The sequence below is a fragment of the Laccaria bicolor genome, genomic scaffold (assembly GCF_000143565.1).
Source record: "Laccaria bicolor S238N-H82 LACBIscaffold_2 genomic scaffold, whole genome shotgun sequence".
Lineage (NCBI taxonomy): Eukaryota > Fungi > Basidiomycota > Agaricomycetes > Agaricales > Hydnangiaceae > Laccaria > Laccaria bicolor.
The window spans coordinates 2,624,982-2,650,207 of NW_001889873.1; the positions used below are offsets into that span (position 1 = coordinate 2,624,982).

Consider the following 25,226-nt stretch of genomic DNA (forward strand, 5'->3'; position numbering starts at 1 on the left):
CAAGCAAATCCGACGTACTGGCCCCCAAGGTCATATATCACTTTTTATTTCAGCCAAAGCGTTAGAGACCGCTCTAGACCGCTGCCAAACCCAACAGCGAAAATTTGTCATCCCCAGTTCAGAGATTTCCAGGAGATTTCTTACTCAATCTACTGTCTTCAACTTATACAATTCTACTTACTAGTAACAATACTGACCAAAAGATGTTAGATCCCCACTACATAAGTAGTGGGTCACACTTTTTGTAATTTCATGGCTGCAAGGAGTGAACCGCGCAAGCGGTTCGGCGACGAGCAGCCAATAAAAGGTCACAAACTTACTCTCATTTTTAATCACCATAGCTGGCTTCAAAGCGCCCACAGGGGTGCTACAGTGATTATCATTTTTTATTCTGCATGAAATATAAGCAAGGTTTTTGTTGACATTGGAACAATGTCAAACTCTAGTCTCGAAGTTGTATGTAATTTAATAAATTATGCGTAATTAAGGAGGTACCATCCCCATCTCTTCAGGAGTCAAGGTAGAGCTTTCTATCATCACACCTACACCGACCTTTGCCGCATTCTAGTGCAAAAGTTCGAATCTGCTTCAAATAATGATCTGACATGCGCACCTTGAAGTGATCAATCTCCCCTGACACCAAGAACGCGAAGTTGGGAGTAAAGCGCTGTTCTAATAGGGCAGATACCTTCCCTGTCGAGTCTAATTGTGCTCGAAATGTGGCTAGGCGTAAGTCGTACTTCGCGCCCAAGGTGGCAATCGCGTCTCGCCGAGCTGGAGCTGCAATGACCTGCAAATCCGCAGCGACCTCAACCTTTTCACTCAATTTGTGCCAGTAAGTTGCTTGCATAATCCCAGCCGTCTGCATTTGGGCAGTCGCGATCCAACTTTTATCGTTGCTTGTATATTTCGCGAGATACGATGTGCTGAGTTCAGCTTCCTCGGGGGATGGTCGCTGATACAGGGTTTCGACACCCAGAGCAAGATTTTTAGTGAGGGATTGCAGATAGCTACCCATGTAGATGCCAGTGAGGTCGGCTGGCCAAGGATTGATTGCTTTAGCATTTAGACTAAAGTCCTGGCCTTGATAGTCATGTTCCAGTTGAATCATATTGTGGCCAGCTTGTTGCGAAAACTGCGACGAATGTCAGAAGTGGCTCAAGACAAAGAATAGTTTCAATCTCACCTGCGCCTGCGCCTTCGTAACGTTGTTTTGTGTCCATCCATGGTTAAACCGGGCGTTTACGTTTCCTTCGTGATCAACGCCACCTTGGAGGAAAACCTACGCAGTGTCAGTGACATTTTGGTTTCGGCCCAACTCGGCAACATACCCTTTGATTGGCAAAGATAGCTCCAAAATTATACGATGACGGGAGGGTTTGAGAACCAAGAGCGAAAGCGTGTGTGACTTGGAAAAGCGGGTTCATTGACAGGCTCTTTGTCAAGTCTGCGCGGGCTCCGTCAAAGATGAAGTTGGAGAGATGGGTGGCTGGAATTGCAAAATTATTTAGTAAAGAGAAGAGGAGGTGAAGAGAAGACAAACCCTTGGCCTCCTTCTGGAGATTTTCGACCGTCCCAGGATGAGGTAGACCAAGGTCTGCTCTCCATTGGGCAAAGCGATCATAAGCATTAAAAAAAGGGGATATAGGGTTGAAGTAGGAGGGTGCTACGGAAGGAGATGAAGGATGTGGGTTGAAGAGGTCGTCTGCCATGGTGAATGACGATGACGAGACAAGACGAGGTGACGGGTGGTGAAAAAATAGAGCAAATACATATACACACAAATAGTAAAACTGATTTATGGCATCTATACATATGGCTACTACTTTCTCTTGGCCACACTGTTGGAACCCTTTTCATTTCCAGAGAATGTCCAGACGCGCGATAGGCTAGTTCAAGCGTGTTTCGTATAGCAACGGCTAGCAACGGTCTCAAACTCCACTTGTCTGATATCCGTTACATCGCGTCATCTTTTTCACAACAGCGCTGCGGCCTCGGAGAATTACTCCGTACATCATGGCCATTCGATCTTGTCTCGATTCAACTTGCGTTTATCTCTCATGTCTGCCCGTCGCTACCTTCTCCTCATCCTCGTCGCCGTGGTGTGTAGCTCTTTTTCGCCTTCCTCATCTCGTTTCTAAACTTTATCTAGATCAGCCTACACTATACCTTGAGCGTCTTTTTCTATGATTACGGCCGTGTATCGTCTTTGTCACACCTAGCCCAACGGCTCGGATTGGAACAAACTATCGCCAATCTGTCCCAAGTCACTACGACCAATCCATCTCATACCCCATATTCGAATTTGACGGAGTTTGGGCAACGAGCCAACGCTACTTTCGTCTTCCTTTGTAGAAACAATGATTTGGGAGGTGTCGTATCTAGTATACGACAAATGGAGGACCGCTTTAATCGACACTACAAATATCCGTGGGTGCTGCTCAACGAGGAGCCATTCACAGACGATTTCAAACAGTGAGTAGACAAACCCATGCTGCTACCTTGTGTAAACGAATAAATTCAGGCGTGTATCCGTACTTACTGATGCCCCAATATCTTTTGGCCAAATACCTAGAGAACATTGGTATCAACCTGACTGGGTTGACGAAGAAAAAGCTAGAAACGGCCGTTTGAAGATGATGGCTCAAGGTATCATATACGCAGGTGCATAGATCAGATTTTGATGTTTAGCAAGGGCGAGTCTAACTTGATTTTTTCCCCAGGAAGTGTACCGTCAGTAAATAGCGCCTGCTGAAGTGGCTACTCTTAACATTGTTTTTTCTTTCTGCTAGATACCGGAATATGTGTCGCTTCAACTCTGGAGTTGGTCTCCTGCAGTGATAGCTTTTCAGTTGTACTAACCGACTTGATAGTTCTTCTTCCAGCATGAACTCTTGCGACCCTATCGCTACTACTGGAGGTGCGGAAGTCAAGCATTTTTAATACACGACCATTGCTCATGTTTTGCAGGGTCGAGTCGGTATCATCATGCTCAAGTACCATATACTTGTCGGACTTACAACTTCAACAGACCTGATGTCAAATTCTTTTGCGATGTTCATTACGATCCTTTCAAATTTATGGAACAGAATAACAAGGTGTATGGTGAGGTCGACTTTTCTACTGTGTGTCCAAATTCATGATCCCATTCAACAGGGTTTACGATAACGTTGGTGGAGTGGGAAGCAACAATCCCTACACTTTGGGCGACTGTCAAAGGTGAAAAATCAAGAGCTTTTTTATTTTCGCCATTTTTAAAATTGATGGAAAATAAAAAGAGTTTATAAAAGAAAATCCCCAGTTCCTAAGTCCTCAAAACTCAATGGATTTCCTGTCAGACAACGGGGGTGACACATACAATCTCTGCCATTGTAAGTTAGCTTCGCCAATTTTTTTCCATTCTCATCTGAACTGTGCATTCCTAGATTGGAGTAATTTTGAGATTGCAGACTTGGACTTTTGGAGAGGGGAAGCATACCAAAAGTTTTTTGCGTTTCTAGAGTCGAAAGGTGGTTTTTACTACGAGGTCCGTCGGCTAACAATCTGTCTTTTTTTGTTAGAATTGCTAATAAAAAAATAGCGATGGGGCGATGCACCCGTGCATAGTATTGCTGCATCTCTATTCGCTCGACGAGATCAAGTCCACTTTTTCCGCGACATCGGATATCGACACGACCCTTTCCAACATTGTCCTCAAGGCGATGATTGGTCTCGGGGTCGATGTTCGTGTGATCCACGTGATAACTTTGGTACGTGTTGATCAATGCCTGTCGAGCATTATTTTGAACGGCGCGAGGATAGATTATGCTCCAAATTCTTGTATAAGACGACATGAGTCGTTGTACACATAGACTGTACTCAGTACTTTTAGTAGACTTAGAAATTGACTAGGAGTTTTGATGTGTAAGCATTTATTTAAAGGAGTGCAAAGTGAACAACGCATCTTTCCATATTCCCCGACCATATATCCGCTGGATACACCACTTTCTTCACCGCCGTCGTCTTCAAGATGATGACGAATATGCGCTACCTGTTTCTTGCGCTCGCAATTATCATCAGCTTGCACTACATCCTAAGCTTCTCCCATGAAGCCTACGGCAGAGCAACCTCAATATCGAACATCAAAGACCATATAACTGGTAGCCAAAACCGCATTCCACCTTACAAGATTCCTATACCAGAGGAGTACTATGCTCACCCAGATGCTGGAAGTTCACAAGGACGCAAGGCCAACGCTGCCATTGTTATGCTCGGTACAGTTGCCCACATCTCCTTTTCATGCGAGTCGACTGAGAACTGACTAGCACGAAACGGCGACCTCAATGGTGTTATAAGTAGCATGAAGCAGATGGAGGACAGAGTTAACAAAAAGTTCCATTATCCTTATGTTTTCCTCAACGACGAACCTTTCAGTGACGACTTCAAGACGTCTGTCCCTATCTCACTTTACCGCCGCTCCGCTAACAACTTCACTTTATTCTAGTCGTGTGTCTGAAATTACAGACTCTAAGGTTCAATTTGGCCTCATCCCAAATGACCACTGGAATCAACCTGCGTGGGTTAATGAGACGAAAGCGACAGAGAGCCGGAACGACATGGTGAAAAACAATGTCATTTACGGAGGTGCGAGTGAGAATCCCATCCTTCCTTCATCTTTTAATCCTTGCACCCCGTTTCAGGCAGCGTTCCGTATGTTATCTTGCGTCGTCCTCGCCGTCTTTTCCTTATGATGCACTTAGATACCGAAATATGTGCCGCTTTAATTCCGGCGTCAGAAATTTTCTGTTTCCCTTTTTGCGAGATGCTGAATGTCGTTCAAATTAGTTCTTCTATCAACACGAACTTTTGAAGCCATACAAATATTACTGGAGGTGAGCCCGTCATTGTCTATATCTGCAATTCGACTGAGTCCTAACGCGACAGAGTGGAGTATGTACTCGAATATCGATATGGTCCACGCTTGCATTTACCTCTCTTTTCCTCACAGGCCCGACATCAAATTCTTTTGTGATCTCGATTATGATCCGTTCTTGATCATGCAAGATCAGAATAAAGTCTATGGTATATAGCCATCTTTCTTCTGGATCCTGGCCGTTAAACTGTAGGACGCAGGGTTCACCGTGTCTCTCTACGAATATGAAGCAACCATTCCCACACTCTGGAACGCAGTAAAAAGTGGGAATTCACTTCTTCCGCGGAGTTCTCTCTTACCGTGTTCCTTTTTCAGGTTTCATAGAGAAATACCCTAATTTAGTATCGCCTGACAACGCAATGGCTTTCCTTTCGGATGACGGAGGAGAGACTTACAATCGGTGCCACTGTACGTCCATTTTGGATAGGACAAGATGCGAGATTTTCTTAGCTGAAGAAATATAGTTTGGAGCAATTTCGAAATCGGCGACCTTGACCTTTGGCGAGGTGAAGCGTACTCAAAGTTCTTCGAACATCTAGATGAACAAGGTGGTTTTTATTATGAAGTATGACAAACAAAATCATCTCTATCACATTTGCTAATGGAACGATTTACCCAGCGCTGGGGAGATGCCCCAGTCCATAGTATTGGGGCAGCTCTATTTGCCAAGAAGGAACAAATTGTATGATACCCCTAACATGCTTTTTTGTATACTGATTTATCTTTTCAGCATTTCTTCAACGATATCGGTAAGTTTCTCTTTTTTACTGTGTCAATCGATTAAAGGGAAATCTCTAGGTTATCGTCACGAACCATTCCAACACTGTCCACAAGGCGATGCCCACAAAAAAGGGAAATGTTGGTGTGATTCAGCACAAAATTTTGGTAGGCATCTCCCCTACAATGGGAAAACTGGCAGATGATGAACTCGCCCACAGACTATGAGTGGTATTCGTGTTTGAATCGATATGACAAGTTGTTCTCGTAGAATCGGGATAATTTCGGCGGATGCGAGGTAGCTTTATTTATGGACGTTGTAATCTAAGTACTATTGTTAGGCCAACGTCATCGATCCTGAGGCAGATCAGAGGATAGACTGCGAATAGTATTGGTACTGATCGGAAAGCTTAGAAATGCAATTGGGAGCAAGAAAACTGGATCATACCGAGTCGTATAGTCGTGTCCAATGCGACCCAAGAGAACTGTCAATCAAACGATCAATGTATTCTCCAACTAAAGAATGTGTGAGCGTGGGTTGGAATCGGTCACGAAGCTGGTTCGCTGTTTGGTCCCCGGAAGCTATGAAACAAGGTAATGTCGAATCTGGAAAATATAAATGTTCAAGGTAGGTTTTGGTTGAGATGTGGCTTGCCTTTCTGCATCAGTTCGACCAGTGCTGGAGGGTAGGCGTATGAGAAGTGGCAAATACACTTGTGCGAAGCATGCACATACTAATGATTCGATCACAGTGCTTTCGAGTAGCTTCAAAACCCTCACGGAATTGTCGCTTAAATTCATGATATGCAACACCATCAAGTCCTCCCAACACCTCGACGTATTCAGAAGGCAATTTGAATGGCGCAGCTTCAAAACCCATATTTCCTGGGGTATTACTCAAGATAAACCCAAAATCAATGTGAATCAGATGCCCGTCGCGGTCCAAAAGGATGTTTCCGTTGTGACGATCCTTGACCTGGAGAAGAAAGGTGACAACGGAGTAACCTTCTCCTTATGCTCAGTGTCAGTCACGAGTGTTGCTTCGGAAACGGCACCTGCTAGAGACTTCGCAAAGTTCCGTTGAGCTCTTGCAAATTTTGCTGAGGATGGGTCGCCATACGTCTCCAGTTCGCCGTTAAAAAATTGCAGAGTGGGGAGTACATGAACTCACCGATTTGAAGTGATCGAATAATGTTACATGACCAAGCCTTCCTTCAGCAAACCTTTTAGCATACTCCGCTTTCTTGATGGAGTGTATTGATACAGCATCGGTTATGGTTTCTACTAAACCAGATGAACTACCTGTAATCACAATGCGAAAACTTCAAAGGATATGAGTATGGCAAAGACAGAACGAATGCAGGCTTACTATTTAACCCAACAGGAACACTTTTCCTCTGCCCAAATCCCTTGAAATTCGCGTATGAGTTGTACCGCAAGTTGCTCCTGACGCAGATCACCACCAGTCTTCACAATGACTGAGACACAGTCCCAGTTTGCTATCAAATTCCATTTAGATGCGAAGTTCCCGTCATATGTGAAAAAAATACCGAGATGGCCATACGGAGAGGCATGTCGTATCCGACTCTATACAGCAAAGCCCGTGATCGTGCAATAGATATAGGCGAGGCACATGCATACCTTCTTGGTTGCCCATGATTCACTGAAAACAACGGCTGACGGATCGACCTTGTTCAGTTCGCGACGAATAATCCCTTCATCCTCTACAGATTTAAGGCTTCCGCTGACGTCACCGCCCCGCATCATAATCCCTCCGTCAGTCTCTCGCATACGCTCCATTCTTTCCTCCTCCAAAGACAACATCTCCTTCATTATGCGATCTCGAATAGCAGCGGCTTCCACATAATGCAGCTTCATTCGGTACGAAGGCTGCTCAGTAGCTCCATTCTGAGGGCTTCCTCGCATTCGGCGTTCTAAAAAGTTGTTCAGAAATTTATACAGAACGTGCTAGGTTCTCACGTTGTTCATCCGCGGGTAACCCATTTGCAACTGGGACTGGATCTCGAAGGAGACTAGCGTTGAGTTGAGCCAGCATAATGGCGGCCGTTCTCATGCGTTCCGAGTAGTCGTCGAGCGAAAGTATATGTGTTTCCTCGTTGATGCCACTATATTCCTGTACATTCAATGTCGGCCCAGGCGAAGGGGTCAAGTTGAATACTCGGGAGGTTGGAGCCCGTCTACTGGAAAATGATGAATCGTCCAGATACGGAGAAGGAACTGGGGATGACCGGGCCCAGGCCGCCATGTCGAGCTCTCGGTTCTTGGGAGTTGGAGGCAAGACGATGGATTCGGATAGGTCAGCAGTTCGAGAACGAAGGGGTTTATCAGCACCGTATAGTTGTTCAACCAAGTCAATTTCTTCATCAACACATATATCTGGCAATGCATTAGGCTCGGAGGCTACCACGACACGCGGAGATTGCTTTTCCCGTTCATGCGCAAGCTGTCCGACATCGGCATCCTTGGGGAGTCGCGACTTCCGAGGGTGTCTTGAAGAGGGCAGGAGATCAAAGGTGACGAGGTCAGATGCAGTACCTTTACGCGCACTTTCCTTTATAGCAATCTTTCTCAGCACATCCTTGTTACTTCGCTTGCCAGGATCGAAATCTAGATCGTCAGTGAGGATTTCCACCAACAATAGGTAGGGTGCCCGTTCTGCTGAATTCAAAACCACGCTTTCACCGGGTGGTATTCGAACAATTCGGTGATGAGGTTCGGGGCGTCCATTGGGCGAATGCGGCGTATCTGAGGACGAACACCACATCGGCATGCAAACCTGAATGAGAGGGAGATTGGGGGAAAGTATGCAGCCAATTTGGGGCGTCTCACCTCGGCTGGAAGCTTGTGGTTCAAGGCCGTCAATTCCGCTCGAAGAGCGCTGACACGAGCTGGCCTAGGGACGACAAGTAATCGATTGGAAATGTTTTCCAGACTCAGGAGAAATTGGACCTTATTGAATTAAATCAATTCAATGTGTACGAGTAGGCTGACTTAACCCACAGACCTCTGAGAGACAGTAGTGACTTCGTAAAAGTTGGGACTGGGATTGTTGATCGTATTGCTCTAAAAAGGTATCTGCTGGATTTGAAGCCGCAGAGCGTAACGGTGTTCGGGCTGACGGGAGAGAGGGTGAAGACTGATAAGGAACTGCATTGAGCTCCACATCAAGTTGTCCTAGAGGATCCTCAGATGCTCGTGATCTCCGGATGGTACGCAAATGGAGAGGGAGTGCTGGTACCGTCTGGGCACCAGCTACTGTACGCCTGCGAGTCAACGATCTATGATGTTTTGGCATATTTTCAATCCTAGATGAGGGGCCAGAGGATGGGGTGTCTTCTGAGCTAAGCGGCCTGTCGACTGCGTCTTGATCGTCGCCTGGATCGTTTGAAGACACCATTGACTCGGGTGTGTTTGGGACCAATTCGTCAGCATGGGGTTCGACGCCTCGCAAGTTATCGCCCTCCTCGTCTGCTCGTCCTTGCTCAATTACAACTTGTCCAGTAAAGTTCACCAATTGTGGCATGCCTGGTGCACCCGCCAATATAACACCAATACCAACGAAGACAGGTTCCGCGTGATGTTTAATTTTGCGACGGGGTGCGTATGTTGGGAGATGTAAGCTAGCGTATGGCGAAGACGAAAGAAGGCGAGGGGCCGGAGGATCACTAAAAATGATTTCGTGACACTTATGCAAGACGCGCTGGCATATCACAAAGGACTGAGAGTCACGACGAGAAGATAGATCTTGTAGGGCTGCCTGGAGGAACCATAAGGTCTGCAGACGCGATTAATAAGCTGAGATGCAGAAGGGGAGTTATTTGACGCACGATTAAGGCTATGTGGGTAGATCGCTTGGCAATATCTACAACGAAAGACTCAAGAGCCCGTGATTTGGTTGGATGAGTGATGAGAAGGTGGCTTGTGGGTGTTAGTGAGGATTGGAGATATACAGAGAGCGCTTGTCCGCGTACCAGATAAAGCCCCATACGTCATGTAAATCATGAATATTGAGGTCGCGCAGCCTGCGTGTGAGATAGTAGGTTATTCCGATATTATCTGCATAGAGAAGTAGATAACGAAGGGCAACATGAACTGAAAAGAAAGAGGGAGAGAGGAAGAGACGGAGAAGGAGAGCATGAGAGGACATGAGACGTAAAATATAAAATAAATAGTTCGTAACACGTACGTTCACTCTTTCACAATGCGGTTACTTGTCTCCCTCTTGGCTCTTCTCCCTCTCTGTCTCGCAAACTCAGAGTACCAACAACTCAAAAATCTCGCAGCAGCCGGTAATGGTCTCATTAAATTAGACGCAACCTCTTTCGATATCCTTACTTCTCCAAAACGTACTTGGTCTGCCTCTATCCAACTCACCGCCCTCGACAAGAGGCGCAAATGTAATCCATGCCAGCAATTTGATCCCTCCTGGAATACCGTTGCAAAAGTTTGGTCAAAGGTTTCTGCCGAACATCGCGACAACCATTTCTTTGCGTCCTTGGACTTTGATGACGGACCAACTGTCTTCCAGAAGGTCTGCACACACGTCCATTCTTCATTGTTTAAATCCCTTATTCTTTTTTTGGCCCTAGCTCGGCCTTGCGTCAGCACCCGTCGTCTTTGTCTATCCCCCAGCAGAAGGACCTCGCAAACCTGCTAATGGTAAACTATCACCCTCCAAATATGATTTCTCCAAGTACGTGCCCTTCTCTCCTACCTACCTCGCTTCTATTGACACTTTCTTCAGTGGCTTTGAGCCTGGTCCACTCGCTGAACATCTTTCAAAACACACCCCAATTCCAATCCCATACCAAGAGCCCATTGATTGGGCTCGCTGGGCCACCTTCGCCATCGGAATATTAGGCTTTGCTATAACTCTGAGGATGATATCCCCAGTATTCCTCAATCGTTGGTCTTGGGCTCTTGGGACCGTCCTTGTCTCCTTGGTCATGACCTCAGGTTACATGTTCACGCAGATCAGAAGTTCCCCCTACAGCGGCGCTGACGGCAATTGGATCGCTGCTGGCTACCAAAACCAGTTCGGGCAAGAGGTTCACGTTGTTGCCTTCATATGTACGCCCCTGTCCTCTTTTTGCATTATCAAGTCGTACTAACATTGCTAGATGGTCTCCTGGCCCTTTCCTTCCTCATGCTCATCATGATTGTTCCATATCAATCATCGCCGCAACGACAACGACTTCAAGTTTATCTGTGGACCGGAGTCATCATGATTATATACTCCGTTTTGCTCTCTCTTTTCCGAGTAAAAAATAGAGGTCAGTTCTTAGCCTTACAATCTGCGATTTCGCTTCTGACAGTTTACAAAAGGCTATCCATTTAAATTGTTTTTGTAGGCTTTCTCAAGCTTCTGCCTTGTGTTGGTTAACAATATCTACAATAAAGAAAAATATAAAGTAGAGTGACTTCTAAGAACCTCCGTTCCCTTGTTGGAAAACATCAACGTAACGGTTTCGTATGTTCCGTTTCGACGCTTGCGATGTGGGTCTTCCGATAGGGGGACCTCCTGATGGTGGTCTTGAGCCAGTGGGTGTACTTGGCGCGGATTCGGCGGGAGGAGCCAAGTTCGACCGCACGCGTATGGGGCCTCTGGACGGAGGGGAGGCACTAAGGTCAATTGCCGACGCCGCACGGGTCGGTGGACCAGATATAGGATGTCGGGTGCTACCCATCCCTGGTGAGGCGGTCTGGGCCCTAGAAGGTGGGGGAGGAGGCAATGATGGTTTCGGTGTTTCGTCTCCGCTCGCCTATTGATGCATTCGTTAATTAACATTTGAGACATCTCCGAGAAAGACGTACTTTTTTGTTGACCCAACGTTTTTGCTCCTTGTCGTAGTAAAATGCCGATTCTTCTCCAAGACTAGCTTTGATCGTCCCTGGTGACGATTCGCTTCCTTTCCACCAACGACTTATCCAGGAACCATTCGTTGCAGGAGCATTTGAGGGTACGGAAGTCGGTTGATTCCTTCCACTTGTTGATTCGCTAGACGTACTGGTCTGCGTTTGCTCTTCGACTCCCGGAGAATCCGAGGCTGGGGTAGACCGGTCGTTGTAACCAGTCGCTCTCTTTGAGTTACCAAGGCCAAGATCGTCATCTTCGTCTGGGACCTTCTGGGTTCGTTGGCCTTGAGAATTTATAGGTGGCAAAGGCCCGAAGGCTAACGATTGACTGTCCATGAGAGACATGAAGCCATCTGGACTCACCCGAGCGGTTGACGATTCAACCTGCATAAATGTGGTCGCGGTCGGCGTGCGAGCCGTTGATCCAGACCCCCACCATGATGGCTCTTCGGCAGGTGTTTCGTTCTCACCAGAATCGATTGGGGACTTTGGGGTTAGAAGATCAGGACTAGAAGCAGACCAATTGTTTGGAACATGGGTTCTGAAGCCAGGGCCTGTTGGGATGGAGTGGAGCCCATTCGCGGCGGGTGCATGCTGTCCCAAAGAGGGTCTCTGCCTCATATAATCCATTGCTGAGGAAGCGCGATCAATGGGAGGGTGCATGTATGGTGATGCTGCCGCCATTGCTGACGCGGTTCTATGTGGAGGAAGGACGTTGACATCAACAAGAGATGGCTGTGGTGATGACCTCGCAGATGGAGTCGTGGAGGAGATAGTGCTATAGTGAGCGAACGGGCCGGAAAAAGGGCGGCTTTCGGCTTTCGTAGTTTCTTGTTCTGAAGTTGATGACGCGTCTCCTTCGCCAGTAACAAGCTTAGTGAAGCGGCCTTCAAGCCAACCACCAATGGTATCGAGGCTGGGTTTGCTTAATTTTCCTCCTATCCACGAGGCGGACTTGCCGGCATGAGATACACCCATGATACGCTCCGAAAGTCCTCGAAGTTGTTCCAAGAAAGTTGTGGTATAGTACGGTGATCCGCCGACGAGCGAGGTTGTGATAGCCTCGCAGTACCTAAGTGTAATAAGATTCGCTCAAAACAACAGGCGCCATGAAACAAAAACAAACCTATTCGCAAGTTGCATGTCCCCCATTTCGGCAAGAGAGAGCGCCTGGATAAATCGGTATGCTTGGAGGTGGGGCAAACCATGGAAAGGTTCTTGCCCTTTTGTAACAGGAACAAGGGAAAGGGCGAATTCGAGAATTTCGGAAAGTATAAATGGATCCGCGTCTTTGGTGAAACTTGGATATGTGAGTGGGTTCTTCCCCCCTAAAAGTGTGATTCGCGTCGAGGGAGATCCAATTCCGCCTATGGGGGATGTTTGCGGTGATAGAAGATAACTAGATCGAGAGTGAGTATAATTATCGTTGATCGGCATTGTATAACTATATACCAGACATGGGCAGCTTCTGTCCATTGATTTGAGAACAAAAGATCCCCAAGGGCAGTGAGTGCCCCGGAACTGTCAACTGTCATAGGATTTGAAAGGATCATGGAGACGGTTTCCGTCCATTTGGACAGCGACTCTGGGAAAGAAGCAGCTGAGGTAGAAGAAACGTTAGGAGCGAGGAGGGAGGCTGCGGAAGGTTGTAAACCTGAGCGATGTGAGACGGACGTTGATATTAACTCTTGTACTGCGGCAGCTCCTTGGCCTGAAAAAAGGCTATAAGCGACTCTCAAGTTTTCTCGACTGCTGGCAAACGGAAGGCTGTCAATATTCCTCGAGTCTCCCAGCTCGTCCCGCAAAAATTGATTGACAACGGCTTTCCAGGACTCTTTATCGATGCTGCTGGCGATGATCATCGCGTGGGGCCATAACTTCTCGTCTAACGCGTACTGATATGCTTGATATCTTTCCCCACGCAAAAGGAAGTCTTCGATCCGATTTATGACAGAAATTTTGTGGGTTGGTGATATGGTTTCATTCGAAGTCGATATTGGACCGTTAGACTGAGATGAAGATTCAGGAATCACTCTATGAGCATCTGGCATTAGTGACGAGTAGCTTTGGCTGGGTATTCCATTCACGTCAAGTGACGCCCCTTGTGGATTACCCTCAAGTCGTGGGACTAGAGCCGATCGAATGGCGGTGTCACCCTGAGTACTGCATTGGGGAACCAATCTCAGGGAGTCAACAAATAGAGTCAGTGGGTTGAATACTCACGTTCCAACCAGTTTACCATCATGTTCCACCATGACCTTCAATAATTTGACGAGAACAAGTTTTCCCTCAGCCTTGCGCTTCTCCATGCCCGTCAAGTATCCGATTCCTTGATGGATTTCGTTTCCTCGGCCATCGAGATATTTTATCACGCGACTCTTCTTCGTCTTAGTCTGCGTCGACATACCGGTTCTGACAATACTCGTCGTGGGAGTACCAGGATCAGACAATAGCGGCCCTGGATATAACCCGCCGGGGGAATCGAGAACCGACTCTGGGATAAATTTCTTGAGACCACGAATCTTTAATGACGTGGAATTGCGTGCAGAGAGTGCTACATCGAAGCCTGTGTTGAGCGAGTCTGCCCCGTGGAAGCATGTCACTAGCCGACCACCAAAGCCGAAGCTGACAATCGGTATATTTGCAGTTGTACGAGCTAGTGGATCATTTGAGCCGATCAGCGAGGGAGAGGGTGCATAAGGCGTGTAAGGCGGAGCAACTGCGACGTCATGTGGTAGGTGGTGACCATATGTCGTGGTTAGCATTGGTTTGCGAAGGTTGTCTTGTGTCGGTGATGTGTAATTGGGATCAGTGGACAAACCGTATTCTGTTTCCCGGTGTACCTGGAAATGAGTGGGGGCGTAGGGATCCTCTAGTGAATTCAGGGCGCTGTTCGACGGGGAGCTACTTTTCAAACCCGAAGGGCCTTCGTAGGACAAAGAGATTTTTGAAACATGGGCATCATGGAGAGAGGGCGCGGATGAAGATTCAGTGAAATCCATTGGGGGTTGGAATGCATCGGGAGAGTACGGATCTACTGTGCCATCATGGTTCTGCGTACTTGAAGAAAACGAGTTATATCCAACGACTTCAGAATGATGCATATACGAATCATGGGTGATTTGCATAGGCCCTTTCGAAATTCCTTCGTCAGGGAAGTAGGGCTGGTAAGGTAAACCCATTCTTTGATCATCGACAGCGGGACGTGAATGTGCATCAGATAAGTTATGATGTAATTCGTGGGCGTACTGCGTAGGCACCACCGGATCATCATCAAAGACGCTGTTATCAGACTTTATTGAGTATGAGCGAGTGGATTGCTCTTGCGGAAGGTGCAAAGAAGCCCGCTCTAGCGTTGCTTCATGCGCAGAATTCACAGGAAGCGTTTCTCCACGATGAGGGTCGAGGGGAACTGTAGCGGACTGAGTGGCAGTACTGTGATGATAACCTGTTGAGTATCCATTTTCGCCGGTGCTATATGTGTCAGGTTTATGGGGTAGGGCAGCTGCGCGAGTCTGATCGAACATTCTGTAACCATGTGGCTCGTTTTCTGGAGCTAACGGTGAGCCTATTTCAGAGACGGCCTGATTTACAGGATCCCAACGGGGAGCTTGAGCTTCTGCGACGCGGTTATGATTGTAGACGGGAGTAGTCTCGGTTCGAATGGCGTTTTGAACAGGGGGTAATGTCCTAGATGCACCGTACTCTCCTGTGTACGTTGATGAAGTACGAACCTGCGCCTCCGACTCCTGGTTAAACGTATGGTATGTGTTATATGCGCCTGCTGTTTTTTGGTTCACGGCTGCACGACCATTTCGCCGGTTGGACGAGACTGGTGGAAAGGGTGGATCATATGCATTTAAGACCTTCGGACGATTAATTGCGGAAGAAATTGGTGGTGGTGGTGGTGGTGGCGCCAAGGACGGCAAGGGTCGTGGGAGCTCAGTTAATCGGCCGTGTGAGACATAGGAACCAACGGAATAAGGATTGGTAGTTGAATGTCCAGCGTTCAAAGAAGGCAAAAGTTGCAGTGGAGGTTGTTCCAAGCTTGCGGCTGGTGGTGGGGCTGCTGTTGCATTAACCTGCGATACGTGTTGTCCCGTCGGATACGAACCATAACTGGGAATCGCCGAAGACAGCGGCAGATTAAGCTGAGGTTGGTATTGGTGGGAAGGGGGTGAAACGTTATAACTTGGCTGCGAGTACTGTTGCAAGGATGCGGGGGCGTACGAATTATGCGAAACTTCAGCGGGTGCACGACTTACGTCTCCCAACTCTGCTAAAAGTCACGGTCTGACCTGCTAATAAAATAATGAAAGTAACATGGGCTTACTTTCTTGCGTCAAGCCGAACCCGCGCTTGCCAAATTCATCCCATTCCCTGGCGCCTGGCTGTGAAGGATAAGAATAGAACCCCTGGGGATGCTCGTGAGGTTGTGAGGGGAAAGCCTCCGTCAGCGAAGTAGGCTGTCCGTCCGAGCGGTCAGCTTTGGTTGATATTGTCTGCAGGAAATCTGAAGGGCCATTTGGAGAGAAGGGGTCTGTGGAATGATTTGTTCCCAAGCTTGCAAATGGATCACCCGTTGTTTCTTCTGGCGCGAAAAGTGAGGCAGCAGCTTCAACACCGTTCATTTTCTCTCGTCGACGTTGTAGCCTAGGTGTCGCTTCAATGTCGCTTGCTGAGCTGGGGAAACGAGGATCCAATGACCAGTGAGAACCCAGGTTGCTAAATACCTCCAAAGTTGGTATTTGGCCACCTTTGCTGAATCCTCCACGTCACCGTCACTCTTATGCTCAGGTCTACAAAATATCTATTGCGAGTATAGATTTCGAAAAGCTATGAAAGATTCCACAAAGTATCGAGCACGTTAGGTATGTGTACTAGGTATCGAGAATAATTTTATCTACATATATGATTAAGCGTGGCGTAGGGTAAATATGTGACCACCGGAGGAGGATATGTCAATCGTCAAAGGACAGGGTTTCACCGCTTGGCTGGCATCGGAACCGCTACGGAACATGTTGAGGTTTGCCCAGGGCCAGTTTTTGCTTTATTCCTTGGACCCTGCTTTCGACGTTAAATGTTTTTCCAGCAAGCGCTCAACTTGGAAAGGATGTTAACGGTAATACCTGGAAGAAAGAGTACAACTTACTAGAGACAACGTGCTTGCTGACTACAGCTGAAACCCTTCTAGTGTTAACCAGTTGTTGCCTAACTGTATTAAACAACTCTTCACGCTGATCCCCTTCCGCAACAAGAAGTGCACGTTGAAGGACATAGTCTATCACAAAGTAAGAACTTGTCCACAAATTGTCAAAACTGCTCACTGGCAAATTGATCTTGCATCATTGTCATGATCGGAGTGATGGTTTCTGGAGCGATTGCGAGCATTTCGTCGATGAGAGCCCGACGGGTTTGTGGATCTGCGCAAATGAGGGCCTTTTCACAAACGTTGGATGCAAACTTATGGCGAGACATCGGCAACAACTTTCCCTGCAGATTTGAAACGATCAGGGCTCTGTCGCGGGCTTGACCATGTTCAACAAGAAACTGGATGACATAGTTCTTTGCGACGCGCTCAGCTTTCAACTACCAAAGATAAAGGTTGTCACTTACTCCAAACTGATCCTTCATCAGGTCAACAGCATTTTGATGGAGCTCGTCCACCAGGGTCCTCGTTTGTTCCTCTGGGAGATGCTCGAGGCATCTTTGCAGCACACGACAGCCATAAGGGTGCCTGGAAAGGTCATAAACGTTTCCCTGAAATGACGCGACAAAGGACAATCGATCCGAGGGCACTTTTTCAATCAGCCTTTGTACGACCTGCGGTGGACGTCTTTTACTGCATCGAATTGAAAGTCATTTGAGAGCGTGCGTACATGATTTCCATTGGAATCCCTGACGCATTCGAGAATACGCGGTTCAAGTTCGGCAACAATGAGACTTTGCTGTTCAAGTGAAATGTGCTCAACTGCCTAAATTCAAGATAAGCTTTGTCGGATGCAGGTGGCATATAGACATTTGACTTGCCTTCTGAATTACACGACAGCCGTACATCTGTAGAGAGAGCCGGAAAATATTCCCTTCCATTACGGTTGTGAGGATGCTCCTTTGTAGGGATGTGCCATATTCAATCATTTTCTGAATTACCTGGGGAAAAATCAAGTTAAAAAGAACCCGTCGATGTAACGACACAACCAACGTAGTTGCCAAAAACATCCTGAACAAGCGCCAGAGGATCTCCTGCCATGACTTCGTCAAACACAGTCTGTCGTTCCTCAGGGCTCGCGGTTTCTAGTTTTTGTTGGATGAATCGAGAACCATGCTGATCACCACTAAACTCATTGATATATCCAAAAATGTTCTGAAAATGAAAGGAATCAATGAACTGCAGAAAATTCCCCGACAATTTAATTATCCACACTTTTAAATCCCACTTTCGAGCTTTGTTCCAGCGAAATTCTTCAAGAATAGGGCTTTGATTTGATGGAATTAACTCAGGTATAGGATACCGACGACCAAAACGTAGACGATGGGGGGAGGGGAAAGAAGGGGAAGGCATATCGGGCCTAAACGGTATCTGTGGCCCGAAAGGCTGGTTAGAGGTTCCTGGTAAAAATGGTATTTGAGGAGGTGTTGGGTGTCCATACGGGATGGTGTGTATGGGCGACGAGTGGATGCCATATGGCTGAAAATAATTGTTAGCACAACGTGGAGCTGCTCAAGTAAATATCTATACCTGAGAACCCTGTCTTTTTACCCCCATTGCCATTAAGCTTCCAAGAACAGGGGGCAGCATCATTTGCGGAGGAAACATCATATTGGGTGGTGGAGGATAGAAGGCGGGTCGCTGGGATACCCCACAAGTCATAGTAAACCCTGGATGAACATTTCCAATGGGCTGGGGGGGTGCTCTTGAGTACAAAGGGGACGGAGGGATCGAATTAGGCATCGCAGACAAAGAATACATCGCAGGCTCTGGCATGGGTCGATATGCATTATACCTCAGAGAATAATCCGAATAACGGTCTGGCGGAGGAGCATAGTAACCGCTGTAATCTGGTTGAGAGGAAATGTTGAAGGATGGTCGAGGATGTTGCAAGAGGGGGGGACCAAGCATATGTGCAGAAGATTGATGCGTTGTCTGCACGGTATGATCTTCTTCCGCAGCCATTCCGCGCAAAGTCAAGGGGAGGGCTTCAATAGGTGAGGGGAGAATCTGAATGGGGTCAGAATTGGGTAGCGGTAGGTGGCTTGTTTTAGGCGGAGGGGGGTAGATGGGCAAGTCGAACTGCCGATTTGGGGAAGGCGATTTCCGCTGAGCATCAGCGGGGTCTCCCAGAGTAGCTTTGAGGTGCTGGGGGGAGAGCTGCCCAAATGTCATATTGACTGAGCGCCCCTAGCGAAAACGATAAGGAGTCATGGAATTAATATAATGTGCACTGAAATACTCACATTTCTACTTGCCGTCGGAAGCGCCAACCTGTGAGTTGTACTAGAATCATGCCGTCTTGCGTGGATTTCTCCTGTTGGTTTACTCTTGAAACGTCGTAAGTTGACTAGTTTTTAGTAGTTCAAGGCAGGTCACACCGGTGTGTTAACAAAGTCACGGTCTTTAGGGCCTTCGTGGCTTTCCCATGAGGCGTTCGGGGGCTTACTAGTAGCTTTCCAATTGTCAGACAAGCCAAAGCGCGAATTCATGTCAATCGGAGAAGATGGAATGGAAACCGTTTCTGAATTGGTTCTTGGCTGGGATGGACTGGCAGTTCCCCAAACCTGAGGTATAATATTTAGTCTTTAAGCAGAAGCGTTATTTGCTGGCATAACCAACCGGCCATACACTATTCAGACCCTTCTTGGTGGAATATGATGCGTTTCCAGGTCCAGTATTCAACCGTCTTCGTGATTGAGACTGTGGATGGGTTAATAGAAGAAGTGCACACTTTTGTCAGGACACGAACATGACTTGGGGATCCGAGGGGAGATTGTCCCGGAGAAGCTGTCGAAGACACAGATGGGTTGCGAGACGTTTTGCCAGACATTAGATATACGAAATCCCACGCAACGCGCTACAGGTGTAAAAGAATCGCAATGAGAAAGAAAGTTTGGGAGAGAAAGACGAGAAAACCTACTGAATCACAGTATTAGCAATGGAAAGTCAGATTTATCAAGGCTAGTAGTATGACGGACAATGAGGCAAAGAGTTTTTTCTCAAAGTGTACGGCAACAACCTAAAATTAAGTATGAGTAGGTTAAGTGAGCATAAAGGAAGAGGAGAGTGCTCACAGGCAACGAGTGAGTGGCTCTAGCAGCAGTTAAGACGAAATTGGAGGATTGAAAGATAGAAACAGTTGACGACGTGACTTACGCGAATTTGCGTTCGAAAGCGCGTCAAACAAGTAAAGGAGGGTGGATAGTATGTAAAGGCAGAGAAATGCGAGGAGACCCTTTACTGACCAGCCTTGAACAGAAATGGAGACGAGAGGGACGCGGAATTAAATCCACGGAGGCAATATGAAATGTATTTGTAAAATATCATGCATGTTTCAACACGATAAAAGCGGATTAGCTCACTTGCCGGGTATGTCCATATCGGGAAAGTTCAGGTCCCCGCCAATATGCCGCCCCGAACTAACCTATAAGTAGACAGGGGTTTGCAGCTGTTTGCAGTCGCAAAATATCAGTGCGACCTAGTTTGGACCTAGTCCTTTCCTCTGAATTTCCCCTGGCTGCCAAGGAGCTTGGAGACGAACAAGATGTGCTTTGTGGACCATTTCGTTGAGGGGATATCACTTTAGATATCGTGGGATTTGAACGTCGATCGGCAGATCTTGCCAATCGAAGCTAAGTATAACCTCAAGATCAGCCCAGATCAGCCAAGATCTTGCCTTTTTCGAATTGTTGAGACTTCGCTGTTGCCCGGAAGCATAAACGGAACCTAAATTTCTCCCTATGCACAATGCTGAGTCGGCTGACGAGCACATTATCTAAGTATTCAATATTCACCCACTTCCGCCAGTCCTTGACCGCCAGCATACATTGCCGTCTACACTTTATGTTTGGATTACAAGCTTGACATGAGGCTGGAGGGGATCCATGACGGGGTTCGGGTAGGTATACTTTGGTCCCCATAACTTCCAGAAGAATGATAAGGCACCTATCGTGAATTAAAAAACCAGGATGCTCGTTTCGCTGCATTTCAAGTTTAGGGTTTTGGGGGGTTAAAGTTGTTAGGATTAGGGAACTCACCTGCTCTATATAAAGGCATGCATTCAGCAAAGGATTGCCAATAATGATAAAAAAGAATACACACCCTTCTTCGTTCTGCAAGCGGTTGACTGGATTTGCCATGGCGCCCCCGACATTTGGTGAAGGGTTGGAGGGGGGAACCGCAACTCCCCCTCCGCCCCGAAGTGGCTTCGCGATGCGTCCGAAATTGAGAGGAGAAGATGCCGCTTTTTGAGCTAAAAACCTTGTCAGATGGAAAATTTTGGCAGATAACTTCCCCCACCTCGTGCTTGATCTAACCGTTCCTTCACGGCCTGAAGCTGCGCCTCAAATTTTTGATTTTGCACTGACAGCCGCCGGTCAGCATCCTGAAGGAGGGCTTCCAAGTTTTGTATGCGCTCGTTGCGAGCAAGCAATTTGCGCTCAGCAATTCCAGCCTCCTTTTTCAGTGTAGAATTTTGGTCAACCAGCTAGAGGAAAAGAATTCACTAAACCGCTCTTCATATACAAAGCAGTAACGAACCTGCTTTTGCACCAAAGTCAGCTGCTCTAGGTTGCGTTCCAAGAAGGCCATCTTCTTCTGTTGTGCTTTGCTGTTACTGTTGCGGATCACGTTGTTATACTGTTCCTTGATCTCGTCCAACTGAATCTCTAGTTCTACCACCTAGCAAGAGACGTTTATCCGATACATACTTCGGAATAGACCCAAGCGGACTTCGTACCTTCTCGCAGCGATTTTGCAAATCGTGCATAAGCGACTTCTTCACACCGTCAAACTCCGCTAATTGGACGTTGATCGCCTTTCGAGTCCGCTCGAGATCCTGTGCACTTTCTGCGAGGTTCTTACCACCTTCAATGCCAACGGATGTTACTGCGAAAGCTCGCTTTATGGAAAATTTAAGTCGAGAACTGGTGAGCTGTAAAGCGACTTACTTTCAACTCCTCGTTTACGCTCTTCAAGCTGTCGATGGAAGCATTCAAACTTCGGACCTCGTTGCTCCGTAACTCAAGTTGTTGCTTGAGGTCAGACACTTCGCTGAGCTGAGCCTCACGTTTGGCAGCATATTGGATCTCGAGTTTGTTCTTGACAGGATGGTTAGCAAATAGTGGGATGGAAGGTGGAACCATAACCTTGAGATCCGCCATCAGTTCTGCGACATCGACATTGCTAGTCTCTTCGTCATGAATTGTCTTCTCTGCTCCAACAATGAGATCAAGATCGAAATTTGGATTGTCAAACAGAGGTTACCAAGAAGTTCTTCATATTCTGCCTCGAGCCCCGATACTCGAGCTTCCAGCTCGTCGCGACGTCGTGTGACCATCTCATTCACCTCTTGGCTTTGCCGGAGTCTGTCAACGGTTTCCCTCACCAAGCTCTGCCCCTCGGAGAGTTGCCGTCGAATCGAAATAAGATCTTCTTGGGAGAGCGACTCAGGGGAGTCTGTATTATCCAGTTTTGCCAGAATCTGGCGTAATTGTTCGTCCTTCTCGGAGAAGGCGCCTTGCTAGAACGCACGCAATGAACTCATTAGAACAGAGACTTGTAAATATGTTACTAACCGTGTCGAACTTGGCCATCATCATCGCCATCTTCTCTTGTTTGCGCTTCTCCTTGTCCTCTGCAGAAGCATCCTTTTGGGCTGACTTCAGTTCGCCTATTTGTCTCTTGAGCTCCTCCAATTCGCTTCTGGCATCTTGGTTTTGCTCCTTGAGGATGTCGACAGTGATGACCCCCTCTTTGTTATCGTAGTCTAACCTTTCCACTTGCAACCTCAATTCATTCAGCTGACTGGACATAGATTTGTTCTCCTACATGGGGGGATCTAGTCTCATTCAGGAAGGGTGTTTGTGAAGTGACTGACCTGGTTGACAGCCGCCTCTTGCTCTTTCAAGAATGCCAGTTCTTCCTTCAGTTCTTTGACAAGTTTGTCAGCTGCTGCTAAAGAGCTCTCTCTCTCAGCGAGTGCATCACTGAGTTCATTCTCTCTCTTGAGGAAATCATCCCGCTCGTCCTTGTCTAGTCCTATGACGGTTGGTGTTTGAGGACGACTCTCTAAGTCGCTTCTCAATCCTTCGATAACAGGGTTCACAGGCGTCATACTGCGGGAGGAAGCCGAAGGCGTCGAAGGGGCTGTGGAATTGGGCGGCTTCTTTACAGTGGATGTTACAGATCCTGGTCTGTTTGGAAGGGTCCACTCAACCTCCTCTACATGTCCGCCCGTGCGCCAGATAGCCAGCTCTGCTTCCAGAGCTGCTATATATTTCTGGTACGATGTATTGGCTAGTTGAGCCTTCTGCAGCAAACCTTTGAGTTCCAGAGGAGATAACTCAGCATTGACGCGTGCAGTGTTCTTGATAGACTTGGCACGGATACCGAAGCGAAGGGTCGATAGAGTCTCCGCCTCGTTGTATGAAGATGGTGAGCAATTGATGATCAGCGTCGTCCGAGAATTCCCTCCCAAAGATTCTTGTAAAATGCGCGTTAGTTTAGAATCGCGGTACGGTATATGTTTAGCCTAGAGATGCGATAAGCGAGGACGAACATACAATGCCAGCATTGACTCGCCTTGCTATCGGTCAATGCGTTGATCACCATTCCTAAGGCCGAGAGTGACTTGTTAATCTTTTTCGCCTCCTCTAGTGTTTGTCCAGAAGCTCCTGTCTTCCCGACCTTTTCCGAACCAGCGAGATCGACGAGATATAGATTTCCTGTTTTTTGAGCCCCCGTTTCCGTATTCCGCTGCTGAATGGTGATGAGAAAGATTGAATGTGAGCGAGAGGATTCGGCATTCATGTCTTGAATTACGGGTGAGAGGCCTTTTAAAATGTGTGGACGATAAAGGCAATGACGCACTGGTGGATGTAACAACTCTTGCCGCTCCACCCGTCCGCATAATCTCGTAAACTTCTCTTGCACTGCTAACATAGTAGTCCGAAAGATTTTTCACGTAAACACCCTTAGACTTTTCCTCATGTACTTGTAGGTTATCGTTTTGGGCTGCAATAAAGACGTGCAAGAGTAAGAGCTCTGCGTAATGGAGAATTCGAAGGCTTACGCGCAAGTAAATCTCGGATCCTTTCTAGATAAATCTCCATATATGACACCTTGACAAGATATTCAAGATGCGCATCGCTTTCTACGATGGAATGGAATATTTGTTCTGTTATTCGAGGAATGATTCCCTTCAATTCATCTGAATCAATATCTGCTCCCTAACAAAAAGCAAAGCTGTACGTCAGCGAACGCCTAGCAGATGTGCAATAAAGAAATACCATCATGGTGAAGGTCTTGCCACTACCAGTTTGGCCGTATGCGAAGACTGTACCGTTATACCCGTCTAAAACGTCTGTTGCAATGGAAGATAAGTATTTCTGCTTGATAGTAACGAAGCCAATTAGAAATCAGGCAGCCGCCAATGCCCACCTTTGACGATGCTGCAGAATATAGATTAAGTGATTGATAGGCATACACAATCTGCCAGAACATACTCTTTGACTCCATAGTCAAATACTTCGTGCTGCTTTGTTCCCATTGGAAAGACCCTATCGAACGTAAAGCCATCCTTTTCGGGTCCAGACCCAAGTTGGGCTGACTTCATCTGCACCGACTGAAGGTTGTCGGCAAAGGAAACGACGATTTCGCCACCTTCACGCGCTTCGATCGCGTTGACGGGGCGAAAACTGAGGTTAAATATGTAAAAGCCTTGCCTACAACATAAGAGAAGTAGGAACTCACCGACATACAACCTTTATATTGGTGGAACTTGCCATAATGGCCGATTACTGTGAGATCCAGCGGAATAAAAGCGTTTTGTATCGTGCGGGGAGATAATTGGGGAAGAAATTGTTGGTATGCAACCTCCTAACACGTCGGCGGACAAATGTCCTCTGATTCGCGACAGGCGGACGGCGTGAGGCGAGAGAGGTGTTTGGCATTGTTGCCACACGACAAACTAGGAATTTGTTATTTTCAATACTAAACGAGATACAGTATTATTACAGAGTTGCACGATGTCTATATGTTGCTCCAGGTAAAAAAACTAGTCTTCATCACTATCCACGGAAGCTGGGGCTGGGACTGGTCGGCTGGAAGAAGCAGCGGGACGGCGAGATACACGTTCTTCTCTCTGCGCTGCATCTGCCGCATCAATCCACTCAGAGTAGATGTCAATGGGTTCTGTGAGATCTGGGGAACATTGATGAGCAGAGCAAACGATGTTGTAGGCAGCTGAACGCACGGTTTACTTTGCTTTGATACCGCTGATCACACACCCTACACACCAACTGGGCAACACCCTCTTTCCTGTCGAGACGGACCGTGACAGACTTATCGTGGTGGCAAAATAAACAAGTGAACGCAGTGTCTAAATAGTTATGAGTACGCCCTCGACAGCAAGATTTTGTAACACACCAAGAGGGACCTTTTGTTTTGATGGCCCAGGTTTTCTCGATGACTTTTTTCGTTTGCCCATTGTGAATGGAATGAAAAATA

At 47.1% G+C, this 25,226-nt stretch overlaps 8 protein-coding genes across 8 annotated transcripts; 3 read left to right on the forward strand and 5 right to left on the reverse strand.

Moving 5' to 3' along the window:
* Positions 1-446: 446 nt before the first annotated feature.
* LACBIDRAFT_292264 (uncharacterized protein) lies at positions 447-1,719 on the reverse strand. The gene is made up of 5 exons (XM_001875360.1): positions 1,544-1,719; positions 1,332-1,489; positions 1,187-1,282; positions 614-1,135; positions 447-564 (listed from the first exon to the last, which is right to left on the reverse strand). Exons 1-5 carry the CDS (start codon positions 1,710-1,712, stop codon positions 484-486), a joined length of 1,026 nt encoding a protein of 341 aa, XP_001875395.1. The 5' UTR covers positions 1,713-1,719; the 3' UTR covers positions 447-483.
* Positions 1,720-2,317: 598 nt separating this feature from the next.
* Positions 2,318-3,905, forward strand: LACBIDRAFT_187980 (glycosyltransferase family 15 protein). Its single transcript, XM_001874824.1, has 12 exons — positions 2,318-2,475; positions 2,525-2,664; positions 2,724-2,733; positions 2,793-2,823; positions 2,874-2,920; positions 2,971-2,976; positions 3,032-3,105; positions 3,157-3,219; positions 3,279-3,371; positions 3,426-3,526; positions 3,581-3,749; positions 3,802-3,905. The coding sequence occupies exons 1-12, from the start codon at positions 2,396-2,398 to the stop codon at positions 3,849-3,851; spliced, it is 864 nt and encodes a 287-aa protein (XP_001874859.1). The 5' UTR covers positions 2,318-2,395; the 3' UTR covers positions 3,852-3,905.
* Positions 3,906-4,009: 104 nt separating this feature from the next.
* LACBIDRAFT_305994 (glycosyltransferase family 15 protein) lies at positions 4,010-5,835 on the forward strand (the record flags this gene model as incomplete). Its single annotated transcript, XM_001874825.1, has 13 exons — positions 4,010-4,253; positions 4,305-4,428; positions 4,484-4,623; positions 4,680-4,689; positions 4,740-4,770; positions 4,825-4,871; positions 4,931-5,061; positions 5,113-5,175; positions 5,228-5,320; positions 5,377-5,477; positions 5,532-5,594; positions 5,643-5,661; positions 5,711-5,835. 13 exons carry the CDS (start codon positions 4,010-4,012, stop codon positions 5,833-5,835), a joined length of 1,191 nt encoding a protein of 396 aa, XP_001874860.1.
* A 58-nt stretch (positions 5,836-5,893) lies between these two features.
* On the reverse strand, positions 5,894-9,797 carry LACBIDRAFT_290773 (uncharacterized protein; the record flags this gene model as incomplete). The annotated part of the gene is made up of 15 exons (XM_001875361.1): positions 5,894-6,026; positions 6,078-6,235; positions 6,285-6,308; positions 6,365-6,634; positions 6,685-6,751; positions 6,801-6,951; positions 6,999-7,128; positions 7,180-7,216; positions 7,271-7,563; positions 7,610-8,111; positions 8,169-8,426; positions 8,480-8,599; positions 8,655-9,425; positions 9,478-9,568; positions 9,622-9,797. The coding sequence occupies 15 exons, from the start codon at positions 9,795-9,797 to the stop codon at positions 5,997-5,999; spliced, it is 3,078 nt and encodes a 1,025-aa protein (XP_001875396.1). The 3' UTR covers positions 5,894-5,996.
* Positions 9,798-9,851: 54 nt separating this feature from the next.
* On the forward strand, positions 9,852-11,001 carry OST3 (oligosaccharyl transferase subunit OST3/OST6 family; the record flags this gene model as incomplete). The annotated part of the gene is made up of 5 exons (XM_001874826.1): positions 9,852-10,181; positions 10,240-10,343; positions 10,395-10,720; positions 10,771-10,923; positions 10,976-11,001. The coding sequence occupies 5 exons, from the start codon at positions 9,852-9,854 to the stop codon at positions 10,999-11,001; spliced, it is 939 nt and encodes a 312-aa protein (XP_001874861.1).
* Positions 11,002-11,073: 72 nt separating this feature from the next.
* On the reverse strand, positions 11,074-16,137 carry LACBIDRAFT_305997 (uncharacterized protein; the record flags this gene model as incomplete). Its single annotated transcript, XM_001875362.1, has 6 exons — positions 11,074-11,412; positions 11,465-12,578; positions 12,633-12,905; positions 12,959-13,669; positions 13,730-15,785; positions 15,840-16,137. 6 exons carry the CDS (start codon positions 16,135-16,137, stop codon positions 11,074-11,076), a joined length of 4,791 nt encoding a protein of 1,596 aa, XP_001875397.1.
* A 468-nt stretch (positions 16,138-16,605) lies between these two features.
* LACBIDRAFT_244636 (uncharacterized protein) lies at positions 16,606-18,068 on the reverse strand (the record flags this gene model as incomplete). Its single annotated transcript, XM_001875363.1, has 7 exons — positions 16,606-16,787; positions 16,834-17,071; positions 17,123-17,329; positions 17,386-17,477; positions 17,533-17,656; positions 17,709-17,870; positions 17,931-18,068. The coding sequence occupies 7 exons, from the start codon at positions 18,066-18,068 to the stop codon at positions 16,606-16,608; spliced, it is 1,143 nt and encodes a 380-aa protein (XP_001875398.1).
* A 2,595-nt stretch (positions 18,069-20,663) lies between these two features.
* LACBIDRAFT_305999 (kinesin heavy chain) lies at positions 20,664-24,505 on the reverse strand (the record flags this gene model as incomplete). The annotated part of the gene is made up of 18 exons (XM_001875364.1): positions 20,664-20,698; positions 20,756-20,760; positions 20,820-20,970; positions 21,018-21,204; positions 21,258-21,398; positions 21,457-21,618; positions 21,668-21,817; positions 21,866-21,930; positions 21,984-22,239; positions 22,295-22,543; positions 22,597-23,250; positions 23,301-23,530; positions 23,589-23,732; positions 23,791-23,947; positions 24,008-24,081; positions 24,159-24,169; positions 24,224-24,415; positions 24,471-24,505. 18 exons carry the CDS (start codon positions 24,503-24,505, stop codon positions 20,664-20,666), a joined length of 2,898 nt encoding a protein of 965 aa, XP_001875399.1.
* Positions 24,506-25,226: the final 721 nt, after the last annotated feature.